The sequence below is a fragment of the Berghia stephanieae genome, chromosome 1 (genome assembly GCF_034508935.2).
Source record: "Berghia stephanieae isolate SIO BIC M18660-M18661 chromosome 1, UCSD_Bste_1.3, whole genome shotgun sequence".
Lineage (NCBI taxonomy): Eukaryota > Metazoa > Mollusca > Gastropoda > Nudibranchia > Aeolidiidae > Berghia > Berghia stephanieae.
The window spans coordinates 82472088-82488384 of NC_088360.1; the positions used below are offsets into that span (position 1 = coordinate 82472088).

Consider the following 16297-nt stretch of genomic DNA (forward strand, 5'->3'; position numbering starts at 1 on the left):
GCGTGGATTGTCAAGTGTTCCCTCTTTCGTTCCTCCTCATCCCTCTCCGTGTTGAGGAAATGTAAACTAAAAACGTGTTATGTATGCATGGGCTAGTGGTTCTAAAATAAATGGAAATGAATAATAGGGAATTGTTATATATTATGTGTGGATATGTATATATATATATATATATATATATATATATATATATATATATATATATATATATATATATATATATATATATATATATATATATATATATATATATATACGGTGCTGTTCCAGATAAAGTAGAAATGAAAATAGAATAAAAATTAATCACCAAAATATATTCAACCTATATCGACTTGATAATGAATCTTAAACCTTCTGGTTACCAGACAGACGACCAAATATCACGGAGATTACTGTTTGGTTGATGAGGCGATTCAATGCTTACAATACTCATTCAAAGTATGGGTGCCATTCCAGTTACAATGTTTGTCATAATTTATCGTTTGACAGGAAGAAGAGAGGGGTGGGAGGAGGAGTACATGGGCAAAAAATAAAAACCCAAACTTTTTTTGGGGTTGATTTTGACCATAGCTTTTTCATCCCCCCCCCCCCCCCCCCCCCCCTCACCACCACTTTGTATTTCTTCAAATAAATGTATATATATATATATATATATATATATATATATATATATATATATATATATATATATAACACGAGCGCTGTATTCTACGCCGGCACGTGTTGCAATATTAGACCCAAATAACAGGTATTATTGCAGGTTCGGCCAGGTACAAAAGCCATGTCAGGCAATCCATTACCGCCAAATCGTGGCACGGGGTCGAGTTCAGGACCTGTCCAATTAGCGGCCATTTCAATAACGAAAGGGTTAACAGTCTACATAGTTTGATATGCTTGCAGGTAAAACGAATTTTTTTATATATTCTTTTTTTTAATTATTATTATCCCAAAGGAGAAGGAGAACACACGCATAAATTAAAGACACTTTACCGAAAATAGTCACTTAAGCTTTTCTCCAAAGAGTGTCACAAGTTGAAATAGATAAGCATTCCAAGAACGATGACCTGTCATCAATCGATCTTATCTTGTGACATACGAATTCAGATTTTGTATTCCACATAAATTGCAACTGCTATTCATGGATATAATATTCGAAATATTTCAGTAAATTCAATGTTAAAAATTCTTTGCGGACAATTGAAAAACAAAATTGATACGAGAGATCTTTTAACAATTATCAAAAAACAGTGACTTCATTGTTGACAAAATGCAGCCATACGCTGACAAAAATACCTTCTACAATTTTGACGAGAAAACTATACTGTGAATTAATTGAGAGATTATAGAAAACCAGTACCTTGTCAAAAATACAAGAAATTTCAAAAGACTCCGATCACGAGCTAGGGGAATCTTCATCTATCGATTTACACAGTAAACATTTTCAGGACAAAAAGAGAAAATGGGATTTTGCCAGCGTGATATATCGGGATGTCTCGTCCTCCCCACTTTGACCGGAATCCCGCCTATCCGGATTGTATGGAGAAAAAGAAAACACACACACACACACACACACACACACACACACACACACACACACACACACAATTACAAGGAAAGCACCGGATAATCTGGATTTGTGACATGGGTCATGAACTTAACCAGTACAAGACGGATGGAGACATTGACCAATTTGCCAAAAGTTGCAAGACTGCATGGCGCTCAGTCGGTTTTAAAAACACGTCAACAAATTAATTTCACCTCGATCTGTTTTGTTTGGATATCGCACAGACGTTTATGGGCCAATTTAGGCGTCTCGGTATGCCATCGTCGGTGGATAAGAGAAACTGATTTAATACTTTCCGTTACAAGTTAATGAGACTCCGCTGCCTTATTACCGTTGGGCAGACAGGAGGAAGGTTGAGGAAAGAGCATAATAATCGACTTAACCAAAATGTGTATGATTTGTTAGCTCCACCGATTTGACCACAGTAGGGTCCCCATTAAATCGAATGTATTATAACATTTCCTATCACCGGTTCTCAGTGTTTACCCACCTGAATACAATAAGAGGCACTAGAGATGTCATAAGTGTCACCTGCCATGCCTTCTACCTTCCCCAAGTGTCCAAGCCCGCATGAATACGTTCTGTAATCGAGCGCTCGCAGAGTGCAATTTTTTAAAAAATGCTATTTAAAAAAAAACAATACTAAATAAAACAAAGCAAAACAACCCCCCCCCCCCCCAAATACAAAAAAAAAAACAACAAAACAACAGCTTTAAATAACATCAATTAAAATAATGCATCAATGACCAACACTGACGTACTCTGGAAAAACCCATATTTAAACATTTGGCCAGAAAACTCATCCTTCAAATATCAATCGATTTAAATGATCCTCAACTTGGCAAAAACTCTCAAACCTGGGACATCTATGGGTTTTTCCAGAGTAAGGCAGAAAATGACTCGTATTTTATAATCTTGCTGCACATGACGGATATTATGTTGTAACGAAAGTACAATTTGTGACAAAATTGTTTTGAATTCTAGTAATATTGGTAAGTTTTAAAAACGTGATTGTATGTTGACTCATCTACATAGTGTGTAACATGTTTCAATCGATGGATATCTTATGGATTGTTTTTAAAAACTGGAAAAAGACGCACTCGGTTCCCTTGTATTTTGAGACGTTGCCATTTCAGGAAATGAACACTATTTTTTCTTTAACTTTAACTCTCTTCTTACCGGCCATTTTTAGAATTCCACCCGAAAATTCACACCCACCAAACACAAAAATAGACTTTTCTTACTCAAACAAAAAAGTAACAAGTGCATTCTATACAGAACGTTGTTCGGCAAAATGAGCTCTATAGCATAGTGTTATAGTATTTATAGCTGTAATCAAAGCATTTCTTTGAATTTTTTGATGTACAAGAGAAATCAGAATAAGAAAATTGTCGGGTGCACCATCGTAATGAATGTGTCGATTTTCCTATGCCTTCTACCTAAGGAAAGGATTCAAGCAGCCTGATTCTCATTCTTTGCCGTTGGCATTGGATTATGCGGCTCCTCTTCAAGCAAGGTTACTTATATAATTTGTTAAGACAAATACATTTACATTAACTGTAAAATCGGGCGCATAGTAAGCGTCATCCGAGCGCTCGTTTAACGGACCACAAGTCCGGCCTGCCACGAATGACAGAGAGCCCTTCAATCCAACGACTGGGCCACATCCTTCTACATTATAATGGGCCACATCCTTCTACATTATAATGTACCTACTTGAATGAGCAAACACAACAAGACTGCGACATTTTCATGTCCTCTTCATTGTATTTGGATTTTTGTGTGATTGTGGTTGCTTTCTTTTTAATTTATTTGTTTTACTGTTTTTAGATTGATGTAAATGTTGTTATGAATGGATGATTTCGAAATGTTGTTGACAATAGACTATCCTCAAAATACTTTGCCTTATGTCAGTTTATGCAATAGGAATTCAATAAGCAACCGAAATGCTGCCGTAAAGTGATATACATTATATTCTCCTTGAGCTATCGCCGCACTATCTAGAGCCATCCACACCGTCGTTCATTTAATCAATTTTTGATTTTGATGATGTTAATGCTTCTTCTTCTTCTTCTTCTTCTTCTTCTTCTTCTTCTTCTTCTTCTTCTTCTTCTTCTTCTTCTTCTTCTTCTTCTTCTTCTTCTTCTTCTTCTTCTTCTTCATCACTATTATCATCATCATCATCATCGTCATCATTCTTCTTCTTCTTCTTCTTCTTTCTTCTCTTCTTCTTCTTCTTCTTCTTCTTCTTCTTCTTCTTCTTCTTCTTCTTCTTCTTCTTCTTCTTCTTCTTCTTCTTCTTCTTCATCACTATTATCATCATCATCATCGTCATCATTCTTCTTCTTCTTCTTCTTCTTCTTCTTCTTCTTCTTCTTCTTCTTCTTTTCTTATTATTATTATTATTATTATTATTATTATTATTATTATTATTATTTATTATTATTATTATTATTATTATTATTATCATTATTAATATTATTATTATTTTTATTATTAATAATAATAATAATAATACACATTTATATAGCGCTCATTCTCGTGTAAAACACAAGCTCTGGGCACTTTACAATATAAATATCAATTTTAAGTGAAAAAATAAAAAAATAAAATAATAACAACAATAACAATTCATAGCCAAATCAAGGATTCATATAGAGTCAAGAAAAACAAATACAGTAAAAATGTGTCTTGAGATTCTTTTTAAAAGTAGGTAAAGACTTGCACTCCCTCAGACCACGTGGTAGTTCATTCCAAATCTTGGGGCCGAAACAAGCAAACGATCTATCACCAAATTTTGTTCTTGATCTTTTTTCCGAAATTTTCGTTTGGTCATTACATGATCTTAAAGTGTAATTTTCAAATTTACACATGACCACGTGATCTGTGAGATATGCCGGTGCTATACCAGCCAAACACTTATAAACAAGACACGCTGCTTTGTAATATGTGCGCTTTTCAATGGGCAACCAGTGGAGAGAGGCCAACAAAGGGGTTGCATGATCAAATTTTTTTTTGCCAAAAACTAATCTTGCAGCACTGTTTTGCAGTAGTTGCAATTGTTTAATAGAAGCCTGAGGCAAGTTGACAAGCAGCGAGTTACAATAGTCTAGTTTCGAAAAAAATGAGGGAAACAACCAATGTTTTACATGTTCCAATTGCAATATACTGACGGATCGAACTGATTTTCTTCAATTGAAAGTATAAAGATTTACAGAGAGCAGAAATGTGAGCTGACATTTTCATTTCTGAATCAAAATAGACACCCAAATTTTTCACAGTCTTTGAAACTTTGATCTTTTCACCCCCAATCAACACCTCAAGACCATCATTCACCTTCAACTGCCCTCTATTTCCCACAATCATCACTTCTGTTTTTGACTCATTCATTTTCAACTTGTTTGCATCCATCCACTCTTTCACATCCGTCACACATTCTTCCACACGTTTCACAATATTTTCGAGATTTTTAGTTTTATCAGTAGCATAAAGTTGCGTATCATCTGCATAGAGATGATAGCGCAGCCCATGACCAGTGATGACATTAGATAATGGAGAAGTATACAAAACAAAAAGAATTGGACCCAAAACAGAGCCTTGAGGAACACCAAAAGACAATGTATGTTGACGAGAAAGTTTATCTAAAATCATAACCTGTTGCTTTCTGCCATCTAAATAAGATTCAAACCACTGCAAGACAGTCCCAGACAAGCCAAAGGTTATATTAAGTCGTTTAATGAGAATACCGTGATCAATAGTATCAAACGCCGCCGAAAGATCTAACAATGTCAGAAGAGAAACAGAACCTTTATCTAAAACATCAAGCAAATCACTCGCAACACAGCACAGAGCAGTTTCTGTGCTGTGGTAAGAACGATAAGCTGACTGAAATTTTTCCCATAGATTGTTTTCATGGAGATGTTGTGAAAGACGTCTGAGTACAACTTTTTCAAGGATTTTAGAAAGAAATGGCAGATTTGAGACGGGACGGTAGTTACTAAGGTCATTTACATTGAGATTTTGCTTTTTTATGAGAGGCTTTACAATTGCATGTTTATAGATATCTGGGACTTGTCCTGAGATAAGTGACTGATTTATAATATAAGTTATGCAAGGTAACAATTCAGGAAGACATAATTTCAAATATTAGTTGGTAAAGGATCTAAATCACATGACTTCGAGGAAGATGAAAAAATTATTTTAGAAATTTCTTCTTCAGTTGTTTCTTTAAAACAAGAGAATCCCTGTGAACCCGAAAAAGGGTGGAAATTTATATCTTCATTTTGCACGAGGTCCAAATTGTTCCGAATTTTCGATATTTTTCCCGAAAAGAAATCTGAAAATGCATCCGGCTGCTTTTCTACCGGGATATTAGTGGGTAGACACATGCCCTTTTCTTCCCCTAAAAGTTCCTTTGAAACAGAGAAAAATTCCTTAGTGTCCCTCACTGATGACAGTTTTGTGTTATAATAGTTTCTTTTTGCTCTTTTGCAGGTGGTTTTATACTTATGCTTTTTTGCTATATATATCAGCCGGTCAATCTCAAGGCCCGATTTTCTCCACGATGCCTCTGCATTCCTTTTTTCCCTTTTGGCAGTTTTTTCACTCTGGTTAAACCACGGAGACGGTTTCCTGGAATTTATTATTCTAGTTGTCCTTGGCGCATGCCTGTCGATGGCGTTGCGCAGTACCTCGTCTGTTTTCTGTGCTGATGGTATATCCATTCTTCCTAGTTCCTCTGACAGATTGTTTTATTATTATTATTATTATTATTATTATTATTATTATTATTATTATTATTATTATTATTATTATTATTATTATTATCAATATTATTATTATTATTATTATTATTATTATTATTATTATTATTATCATTATTATTTATTTGATTAATTAATTAATTAAATATAAGCAAAAACAATATAGAAACTGAGAGAAGAAAAAAAATAAAAAAACAAACAAACAAACAAAAAAGCAAAGAAAAGTTTCACAAAGCATTAAACAATTTTTTAAAAGCCTATTAAAAACGATACGATACAAAACAAAACAAACCGATCGAATGTCATAAAGAAAAGAAAATAATTAGAAATGAATATAAAGTTCTTAAAACAGAATCGATAAAACCCATTAAAAACGTTATGACATATGAATAGAATAGGCCATTTGACACGTTGATAATACATAAGTGTCAAGCGGCACCGTGTTTGTACGTGTCGTGCCATATTCGAAACTCATTAATATTTTGAGCAGCTCTCCCTTGATACTTTTTACCAGTTAACTGCCGTACTCTGGAAAACCGGGGTTTAAAATTTGGCCAGAAAATGTGTCCTTCAAATATCGATCGATTTTAATGAAGTCAAGAGATTGGGAATTTTTGACAAGATGAGGGTCATTTAAATTGATCGACATTTGAAGACGGTGTTTTCTGGCCAAATCTTTAAATACGTGTTTTGCCAAAATACAGCAGTTAATTAGTTAAATACGATAATAAACAAACTGTTTATTTATACTCATTAAGCCAACGTAAATACGTGAAATGCTTTGAAATCATTTCAATGTAAATAGGCAGTTTAAATTACGGTATCTATTATTTCCCCATTCACTGTTATAATGATTCCTTACAATTCAACATAATTGTATTTGAGAAACAGCCTAAACAATCTGACGCTTTTCCAATTCATGTTGTCTAAAAAAAAAAAAAGCAAGCCTCAAATATTGGATTGTTATAATGTGGTCAGCTGAACATGTATTTGCCCAATCACCTCTCTCTCTCTCTCTCTCTCTCTCTCTCTCTCTCTCTCTCTCTCTCTCTCGCTCCCCCTCTCTCTCTATCTCTTTCTTTATCTCTCTCTATCTTTCTTTCTCTCTCTCTCTCTTTCTCTCTCTCTCTCTCTCTCTCTCTCTCGTATATATTAGGCTATGTTTTATTTTACAACTCCCGATAGATAAGGAAACAAACACATACACAAAGCATGTATTTTTTAAAGACATAAATAGGAGAGAGAGAGAGAGAGAGAGAGAGAGGGAGAGAGAGAGAAAGAGAGAGAAAGGGAGAGAGAGAGAGAGAGAGAGAGAGAGAAAGAGAGAGAAAGGGAGAGAGAGAGAGAGAGAGAGAGAGAGAGAGTATAATAATATTATAAAGGGTTCCCCGGGCACTAATCATACAATTATAACAAACGTTTGCTTTGGCATTCCCCACTAAATGTCGGTATGTGCCAACATGAAAGTCCCGTTATCATTGAGTAAATAGGCAAGTTCTTGACACTCCGGACTCTACCCCTCCCACTGACAAACAAACCCTTGGACACACATACAAGTACATACACACATACAAACACACACTCATACACATAAGGAGAGAAAGAGAGAAGAGAAGAGAAGAGAAGAGAGAGAGAGAGAGAGAGAGAGAGAGAGAGAGAGAGAGAGAGAGACTCGTGTTTTCTAAGAAGGGTACAACCAAGAGGACAACAATATCTGACAGAATGAATATTACAAGATACTATATGGATGATATAATAATATCACTACTACCGTCTGAAATTTAACCATCGTCACATTTGTTACGATGCAACCAACATTTTGTCAATCTAATCTCTTTTGTACATCATAATATTTGAACAAAAATGTTTGCTATAGTTAAAGCATATTAACAGTGTTGAAGAGCTCATTAAGCAGAAAAAAATATGTATCGCAAGAACTAACAGATTTTGTGTTTGAGTGAAATAAATCTATTTTTGTATGGGTTGGTTGTGAAGTTTTGGGGAAAATCCGGAAAATGGCCGGTAAGGAGAGAGTTAAAATGTAATTCTTCGGAGCCATAATGCCCATGGAGCGTGAGTTTATCCAGGTTTCTATAGCGTGAAACGAACATTATCAATTGCCGCCAGTCTATCGCAAAGTACTTTCCGACAGATCTAACAGACACAGCTACCAAATAACTGCTCGATAGACATTGTGAGGGTTTGGGGGGGGGGGATAGAAAAAAAATCTCGAGTGTACCCAGGATCGATCTTGAAATGTGCAAGCGAGTGCTCTACCAACTTAGCTATGAGGACCCCCCCCCCCCACCCTCCCCATCTGAATTATGGCTAAGCTATAATTAAGACTATACTGTTTTACAGAAAACAAATATTATCGGCTATGTGGTCTAGTGGTATGACACTCGCTTTCGGATCGGAAGGTCCTGGGTTCGAGCCTCGCACTCGGCGCATAGTTGAATCCTTGGAAAAGGCTCTTTACTCACATTCTCTCATCGTACTCAGGTGTAAAATGAGTACCTGTCCGAAAAATTGTAATATCGCCTAACAGGCGTCATGTCCCGTCCTACATGTTATATGTTGCTGTTGACCAGGGACCCCTTGTAAATCGCTTTGAGCACATTTAGTGGATATTGCGCTATATAAAGCTCAATAAAAAAAATATCGGAAAGAATGAATTTATTGAATAAAAGTAACACTATTCGTTTTCAAAAACAATGGATAAAGCATTTTTAAAATAAAAGATAGAAGAAATTACAAGATGAAAAGCTGGGAAGTGGAGCGAAGGAAGAGAAACAGAAAGAAGAGAGAAGATGAGAGGAGAGGTGAGGGGAGGGATTGGGAGAGGAGTGGTAAAGGATTCAGATAAAAATGAGTTCCACAAGCCGGCATTTTTGTTGTCAAGTGAATGAGTAAACCAAAAGTTGACAGCAATTTCATTTCCCTCCACTTTCCAAACCGTTTCCACCTCTCGTCTTCCGGTAGCCAACTTTAACTAATAATTTAAGAGCAAGAGAGCAATCTGAGAGAAGTAGATGGAGATTGCTAATGGCTCGATATAAATGTAATATAACCAAGTAACGGGATAGTTGGGGTTGGGATTTTTTTTTTTCAGCGTATTTGAGCTTATTTCAAATGATAAGCTTCCATGCAATATTTCGTTTATGGTTTTAAAAAGATAAGAGGAAAACAAACAAAAAAACAACCCCCAAAGAGTAAAAACTCCTTTAAACAGAAGAAAGTGTGTGTGTGTGTGTGTGAGTGGGGGGGGGGGGGGGGGTACGACGTTGAACACTAATTGTCCTTGCCAACATTTTCTGACCATCAAAAAAAAAACGATCAATGTCAATGATCGACAGCAAACAGAAAGATACAAACAATACAAAGTCAGCACCCCAACAATGATGCCATCATGAGTTAAAGATTTGGCCAAGCTAACATGAAATAAGTAATATTAATTCAAGTACAACAACATCTCTGTCGAATAAGGTCGCAGGTTCAAACCCCACCACCGCCGCGAAAAAAAAATTTTATTCTCTATTGTCTTCTGGCACTTTTCTACTCACTTCATATCTTGTTGTTACCAACATAAGTGCCTGCTCCACTCACTTTTCTGAATTAAAAATTCACCCCATACACCGGAGCATACTCCATGTCTCAATCGTTTCTATGTTATATGTTTGTGATGAGAATATTGGCTATTAAGCTTAACTGCTGGTCAAAATTACTTCGCGATGGTGGTGAACGAATCGGCGATCTCAAGAAGTGGGTGAGAGAGGGATCTAGAAATAACTTTGGGTTTGAAACGAATATTTTGTGTTCGTGGATAGCTCACACGGTAGAGCCACGCTCTCACCTGCCAGGCGGAGTTGTCGTACCAATAAGGTCGCAGGTTCAAACCCCACCACCGCCGCGAAAAAAAATTTTATTCTCTATTGTCTTCTGGCACTTTTCTACTCACTTCATATCTTGTTGTTACCAACATAAGTGCCTGCTCCACTCACTTTTCTCAATTCAATGACAAATCTATTCTCCTATCATCATTTCATCTCTCTACCAATCATTCCATTGGCCCATTCATCCTTTCATTCATTTTCCATCCATCCTGTCATCCTTACCCGTAGCCTGTCCTCCCAAGACATCTGAAGAAGCTTGATTTGATCAATAGGCTCTCCCAGCTCGGTTACCATAGCAACCGTTGTATCCCCGTCACCGTCGAAAGGCTTGTCGGGAACGCAGTATCCAAGCACCTGATTGGAAGAAACAACGGAAGCAGGTTGTTAATGACATTTGTTTGTTTTGTCTGCAAAACAAAGCTGGGGTTGGTATCAGTATCAGAGTTTTATACTATTTATGTTGTTACATTAACCTTTATGATATATCATAAATGCGATGATAAAGCCCGAATCCAAACCATGAAATGGATGGATTAGGTATAATATAAAGGTTATCGAGTGTTGAGATGAACAAAAACGGCCAATGATAATAAATACAAGTGGACTTGAATATGAACAGGTCAGCAAATAAATGAATAAATAAATACATAAGATAAATAAATAAATAAATAAATAAATAAATAATTGAATAAATAAATAAGAAAATACACAAATGAATCATAGAAAACAGAGTGAATGTTGAACGTTGCTTTGAAATTGAAGAAAACATTTATATGTATCACACACATGAACATGGAAGTCATTGAAATTTTTGAATGCTGTTAAGGAATATAAAGAAGAGAATGAGAACAATTATTTTTTTTGTTTGTTGTTGTTGTTCAATCTTTAACGACAGATGCGAAACAAGAAAAATAATCAATAGGTATTTATATTTCTATATGGAAGACAAAAATAAATATGACCTTATTCAATATGAGGGGGGGGGGGGGGGGGGGCGAAGTAGCAGAGTGGCTAAGGCATTGCACTATGACCCGGAAGGTCCCGGGTTCGAATCCTGCTTCAGGCACTTTCGTTTTTTTCCTTGCGCAAGATTATTAATCCCCACTTTCCTCACTTGGACAACACAGGCAATTCCTGTTGACACCAGACATCTTGTTTGATGAAATATCTATATTCCTTCGTGGAATGCCTAGGCGACGATATCACAAGATGTCGTGGCGGAAGGGATATTTAAAAAATAAAATTAATATGGTAAAAATTATATAGATCTAGTCTTAAAATCGACATGAGCAAACCAAGAGATGTTAATAATAAACAAGCCTTACATCGCAGAGTATTTCAAGGATGAAAACAATGGATAATATCTCTTTGCCACTCACAAAAGGATAATAATGAACATTATAAAAATAGTAACAAAGGCGATGTAAGAGATCTCTAGAGAGGTTGACGCTGACAATGGATCGAGTTGATGTCGAGAAATTTAATCAATTTGTATTGTCACGTTGGGACTGGTTTGTAAAAGAATGAAGAGAAGCAAAGACATATGAACGTATACGACTTTGAATTAGTTGATGTTTATACAGTAGAGCTGTATTAATAATAAAGCAGGAATCAGAGAAGCAAAGACATATGAACGTATACGATTTTGAATTAGTTGATGTTTATGCAGTAAAGAGCTGTATTAAGATTAAAGCAGGAATCAACAGGAATGCCTGGATGACTCAGTGGCTAGTGCGACCGACTGCTCACCGATCTCTTTCTCTCAGCCAGGCGGAGGGTGTCGATTCAATTGGATCCCGAGTTTGGCTCGCTGACGCCGCGATATTTTCATTATCTGTTTTCATCTGGCACTTCTTTATACCACATAATATTTCTCAACATTATTAATAATAAGCAGGAACCAACGGCAAGGATATTTTGTCATCGATGCATTAATTATATGGGATGAGGAAAACGTCAGAGAGGACGCAAAGTATAATAAGGATTAGTCAGTTGTGTAAAACCCTTTGGAGTAAAGAAACGTCTTTGTTCTATGTTAAAACCAAATTCCCTCCAATCTCAATGAGGCATACAGGATGACTGCAAGAAAATGGCATTCACTCAAAATTAAAAGACTCTTAATTTACCATAAAATTTACCTCTGTGGAAAGGGTGCATCAAAAAGCAAACGAACAAAGCGATAACAATAACCCCCCCCCCCCCCCCCCCCCCCCCCAAATAAAAAGAAAAGAAAATCAAAGAAAAAACAATGAAAATAAAAACAAACAAACAAAAAAACACACCAAATAAGGATGAAAAAATATAAACAAAAGAACATGTCATTGTAATATTGTATTATTTTCTAAGCTTATTCAAGTAAAATAATATAAAGCCGCCATGAAGAAGAAAGTATACATTTTGACGCTTCAGAACACGTCTTATAAAGTAAATTTATGACAATCCGCGGTCTGGCAATAGAGCAAAGATGTAAAGGTGCTTGGAATATGGGGATGATGTGGCAAAGTGGTTTGTCATTGCACTGTAATCTATGAGTCTCGGGTTCGAGTCCAGCTTAAGGCTCTTTCGTTGTTTTCCTTAGGCAAAATAACGTCTCCCAATTGGCTCATTAGGACAACTTTGGGGATTTCTGTTGACATCAGATGTTTGTTTGATAATAATCCTTATTCCCTGATGCAATGCCTATGCGACGGTGGAAGTGCGTGATGCTTATTTATTTAGTTATCTATTTATTTATTCACTTATTTATACATATATTTCATTTTTTCCTTCTTCCTTTCTATTCTTCCACTGCCTCCTCCTACTCCTACTCCTCTCCTCCTCTTCCTCCTTCTTCTGCTTCTTCTTTATCCTCCTCCTCCTCCTCCTCCTCCTCCTCCTCCTCCTCCTCTCCTCCTCCTCCTCCTTCTTCTTCTTCTTCTTCTTCTTCTTCTTCTTCTTCTTCTTCTTCTTCTTCTTCTTTTTCTTAATATTATTATCATTATTATCATTATTATTATTATTATTATTATATTATTATTATTATTATTATTATTATTATTATTATTATTATTATTATTATTATTATTATTATTATTATTATTATTATTCTCTCCTCCTCCTCTTCCTCCTTCTCCTCTTCCTCTTCCTCCCCCTCCTCCTCCTCCTCCTCCTCCTATTTGTAATAATTGTAGTTGAGATGTGGTGAAAATGACAATCAAGTCGTCGGGACGTTGGATCTAAGATGGCATCAAAGTCTGATTACTTCAGTGAGTAGCGGGTGGTGGGATAAAACGCATATAAACCTATCAGGCCAGGGATTAGTGGTTGTCAACGATGTCCTTTTTATTTCCTCGGAACATATTTCTTTACCATATCGTTGTTGAAGACAAAATGGTGAGAAAAATGGATTGTCTGGGTGCTTTGTATGTGCGTATGTGTGTGTGTGTGTGTGTGTGAGAGAGAGAGAGAGAGAGAGAGAGAGAGAGAGGGGGGGGGGAGGGAGAGAGAGATAGAGAGAAAGAGAGAGAAAGAGAGAGAGAGAGAGAGAGAGAGAGAAGTACTTATATAATGATATAAAGTTAGATAGATAGACAGACAGATATTATATAGTTAGTTATATAGATAGATAAATAGATAGGTAGATGAATCGTTGACATATTGTTTTATTGATTGAAAGACAGATAAGGATGCTGTTGTCTGAAGCAAGTTGAAAATGAGACGAGTAATTGAGACAAATAAATAGTATATTGAAAGGAAAGGTATGGTTTCCTGGAAGAAATGAGAAAACCAGCAGAAGCTGCGAAGTCTGACGACCATGTAAGCGGCACGCTTTACAAGGTTGAAAAAGCTCCAAAACACCATACATTCTATTTTTATTTTTTTATTTTATTGATTCGTATAATTCGACCAAAAAATTGATAGTCATTTGTGTGCCGACGAGAATCAATTACCACACATAATAATATTATATTATGTGCAATGTCAATTATGCTAATGAAGTCACGGACGATATTGTGGTGTAAATTTAGATGTCTCATTAACCATTTAACTGCCGTGCTCGGGAAAAAATCGTATTAAAAAAAAAAAATGTTGGCGAAGTCCCAGGTTTAAGAGTTGAGAGAGTTGAATTGTCAAGATGAGGATAATTTAAATCGATCGATATTTGAAGGACGAATTTTTAGGCCAATTTTTTAAATATGAGATTTTTTCAGAGTACAGCGGTTAACTGGTTAATGACAACAGAAGCATGGCTGTGATTGGCACTTGGCATGTCATCTCAGCATTGAAAAAATGTTCCCACTGGCTTTCAATGATATCAATGGTGAACTGCCAGCATATTAATCAATTCATAATTATCTTATTATATAAATACCCGCACGCACACAAACAAACATACACACATGCTCACACAAGCACACAGACAGACACACACACCGTATAAACTACCCCTCAAGTTGATCGGCAGTGTACCTTTCGCCAGGTGCAAGGCACAGTGTTATATTTATTATGCTCTAGCAGTTCTTAGAATTTACATAAATTAAATGTACATAGCTGTAAAAATGCTTTAGATACATGAATCATTTATATATATATATATATATATATATATATATATATATATATATATATATATATATATATATATATATATAATATATATACAAACACGTCCGGAATTCCAAAAAGCAAAAGTATAAGAATCGTATATTATAACACCCTCTCCTCTTCGTCTTAGTAAATAAACCATTTAAAAATAATGCATATTGACCGCTAACTTTCACCTAGCAGCAATCTGAACTTGTGTTGAGTTGGGTCACCATAACTTGTTACGTCACGTCATTAATATAAACAAAGGGGAGTAATACGCAACGGTGTGATGTTTTGTTTTTTGTTTTTGTTTGTTTTTGTTGACACTTTAAATTAAACTAAAATCTACTTCTATTCTCGACTTTATTGAAAATTATATTGTTTACTCTTCTCCTGTTTTCATATTTACTGACTTTGACGATGATTTTATAGGAAAGTGTACAACTGGGGTGTTATAATACCGTTTTTGACCAATATTATTATTGAATATTTTCAGAGATAGCCCTCCCAAGATAAGGCTTATCCCTCGGTCCGAAAATCCAATATTATAAGGTCAAAAACTGTAAGGTCAACTTCTGCTTCAAGTCAACACCTCTTATCAGTTTCCATATTTTCTCTTCTTTATCTCAGTGTTTTCAATTTATAATGGAAAAAGTAAGCCTTGCTTAAAGTCAATAAAATCTTTCTGCTCCGGCAGTGTTAGCTTTATTAGGACTCCACTGTAAGAGTCTAGAAGTTACACTAATGTCCACATTCCTATATTAATATGACTGAGTTGGTAGCCAAGACTAGTTTAAATAAGATAAGATAGTAACGCACTGCATTATATTGCAAAGCTAAGTCGTGGAGATATGGAGAGAAATAAGATAGAAATTAGACACATGTATTATTCATTCGGTGTGACAAAACGGACAAAGCCAGGAATAAGAAAAGGTGTGGACTTGGTACGAAATGACAGGTAAACATGCAGGTAAATGTCTGAGGTACCTGTTGGCGATGGGTGGCAGATAAATAGATGAGATGAAGAAGGAAGAAAAGAGTGGTGGTAGGAAGGTTGGGGTAGGAGTGGGGAAGGAGGAGGAGGAGGAGGTGGAGAAGAAGGAGGCACATTTAAGATTATTTCAATCTTGGACATCATATGAATGTCGTAGGCTGATGATAACTAGTCCTTTTTCAACTTTTTAAAACTTTTGTGATATTACGACGACATGTATTTCAATCCAATTTTAAAAGGCTTTTTTGACCCCCCCCCCCCCCCCCCCCAAAAAAAAAAAATGATTCAAATCGGGAAATTGACTCAAAAGTCATGCACAAAGGAGTGGTTGAAGTTTATATACAGTTTTTAGCAACAAAAAAAAAAAAAAACAACAAAAAAACAAACAAAAAACAACAACTTAAAACCAATTATTTTTATCAATTTGAAAAAAAAAATGTGAAGATAGAACCCGTTGATCCACAGCCTACGATGTGTGTGTGTGTGTGTGTGTGTGTGTGTGTTAGAGAGAGAGCGT

General features: G+C 35.7%; 1 protein-coding gene across 7 annotated transcripts in view; it reads right to left on the reverse strand.

The window, feature by feature from the left end:
- Positions 1–16297, reverse strand: part of LOC144959114 (extracellular tyrosine-protein kinase PKDCC-like) — a 63165-nt gene that overhangs the window by 12840 nt on the left and 34028 nt on the right. For all 7 annotated transcript variants that reach the window (XM_078891562.1, XM_078891581.1, XM_078891592.1 and 4 more), the window contains one exon: positions 10443–10574. In XM_078891562.1, the coding sequence (XP_078747688.1) occupies positions 10443–10574 (132 nt within the window). The remainder of the gene's footprint in view (positions 1–10442; positions 10575–16297) is intronic.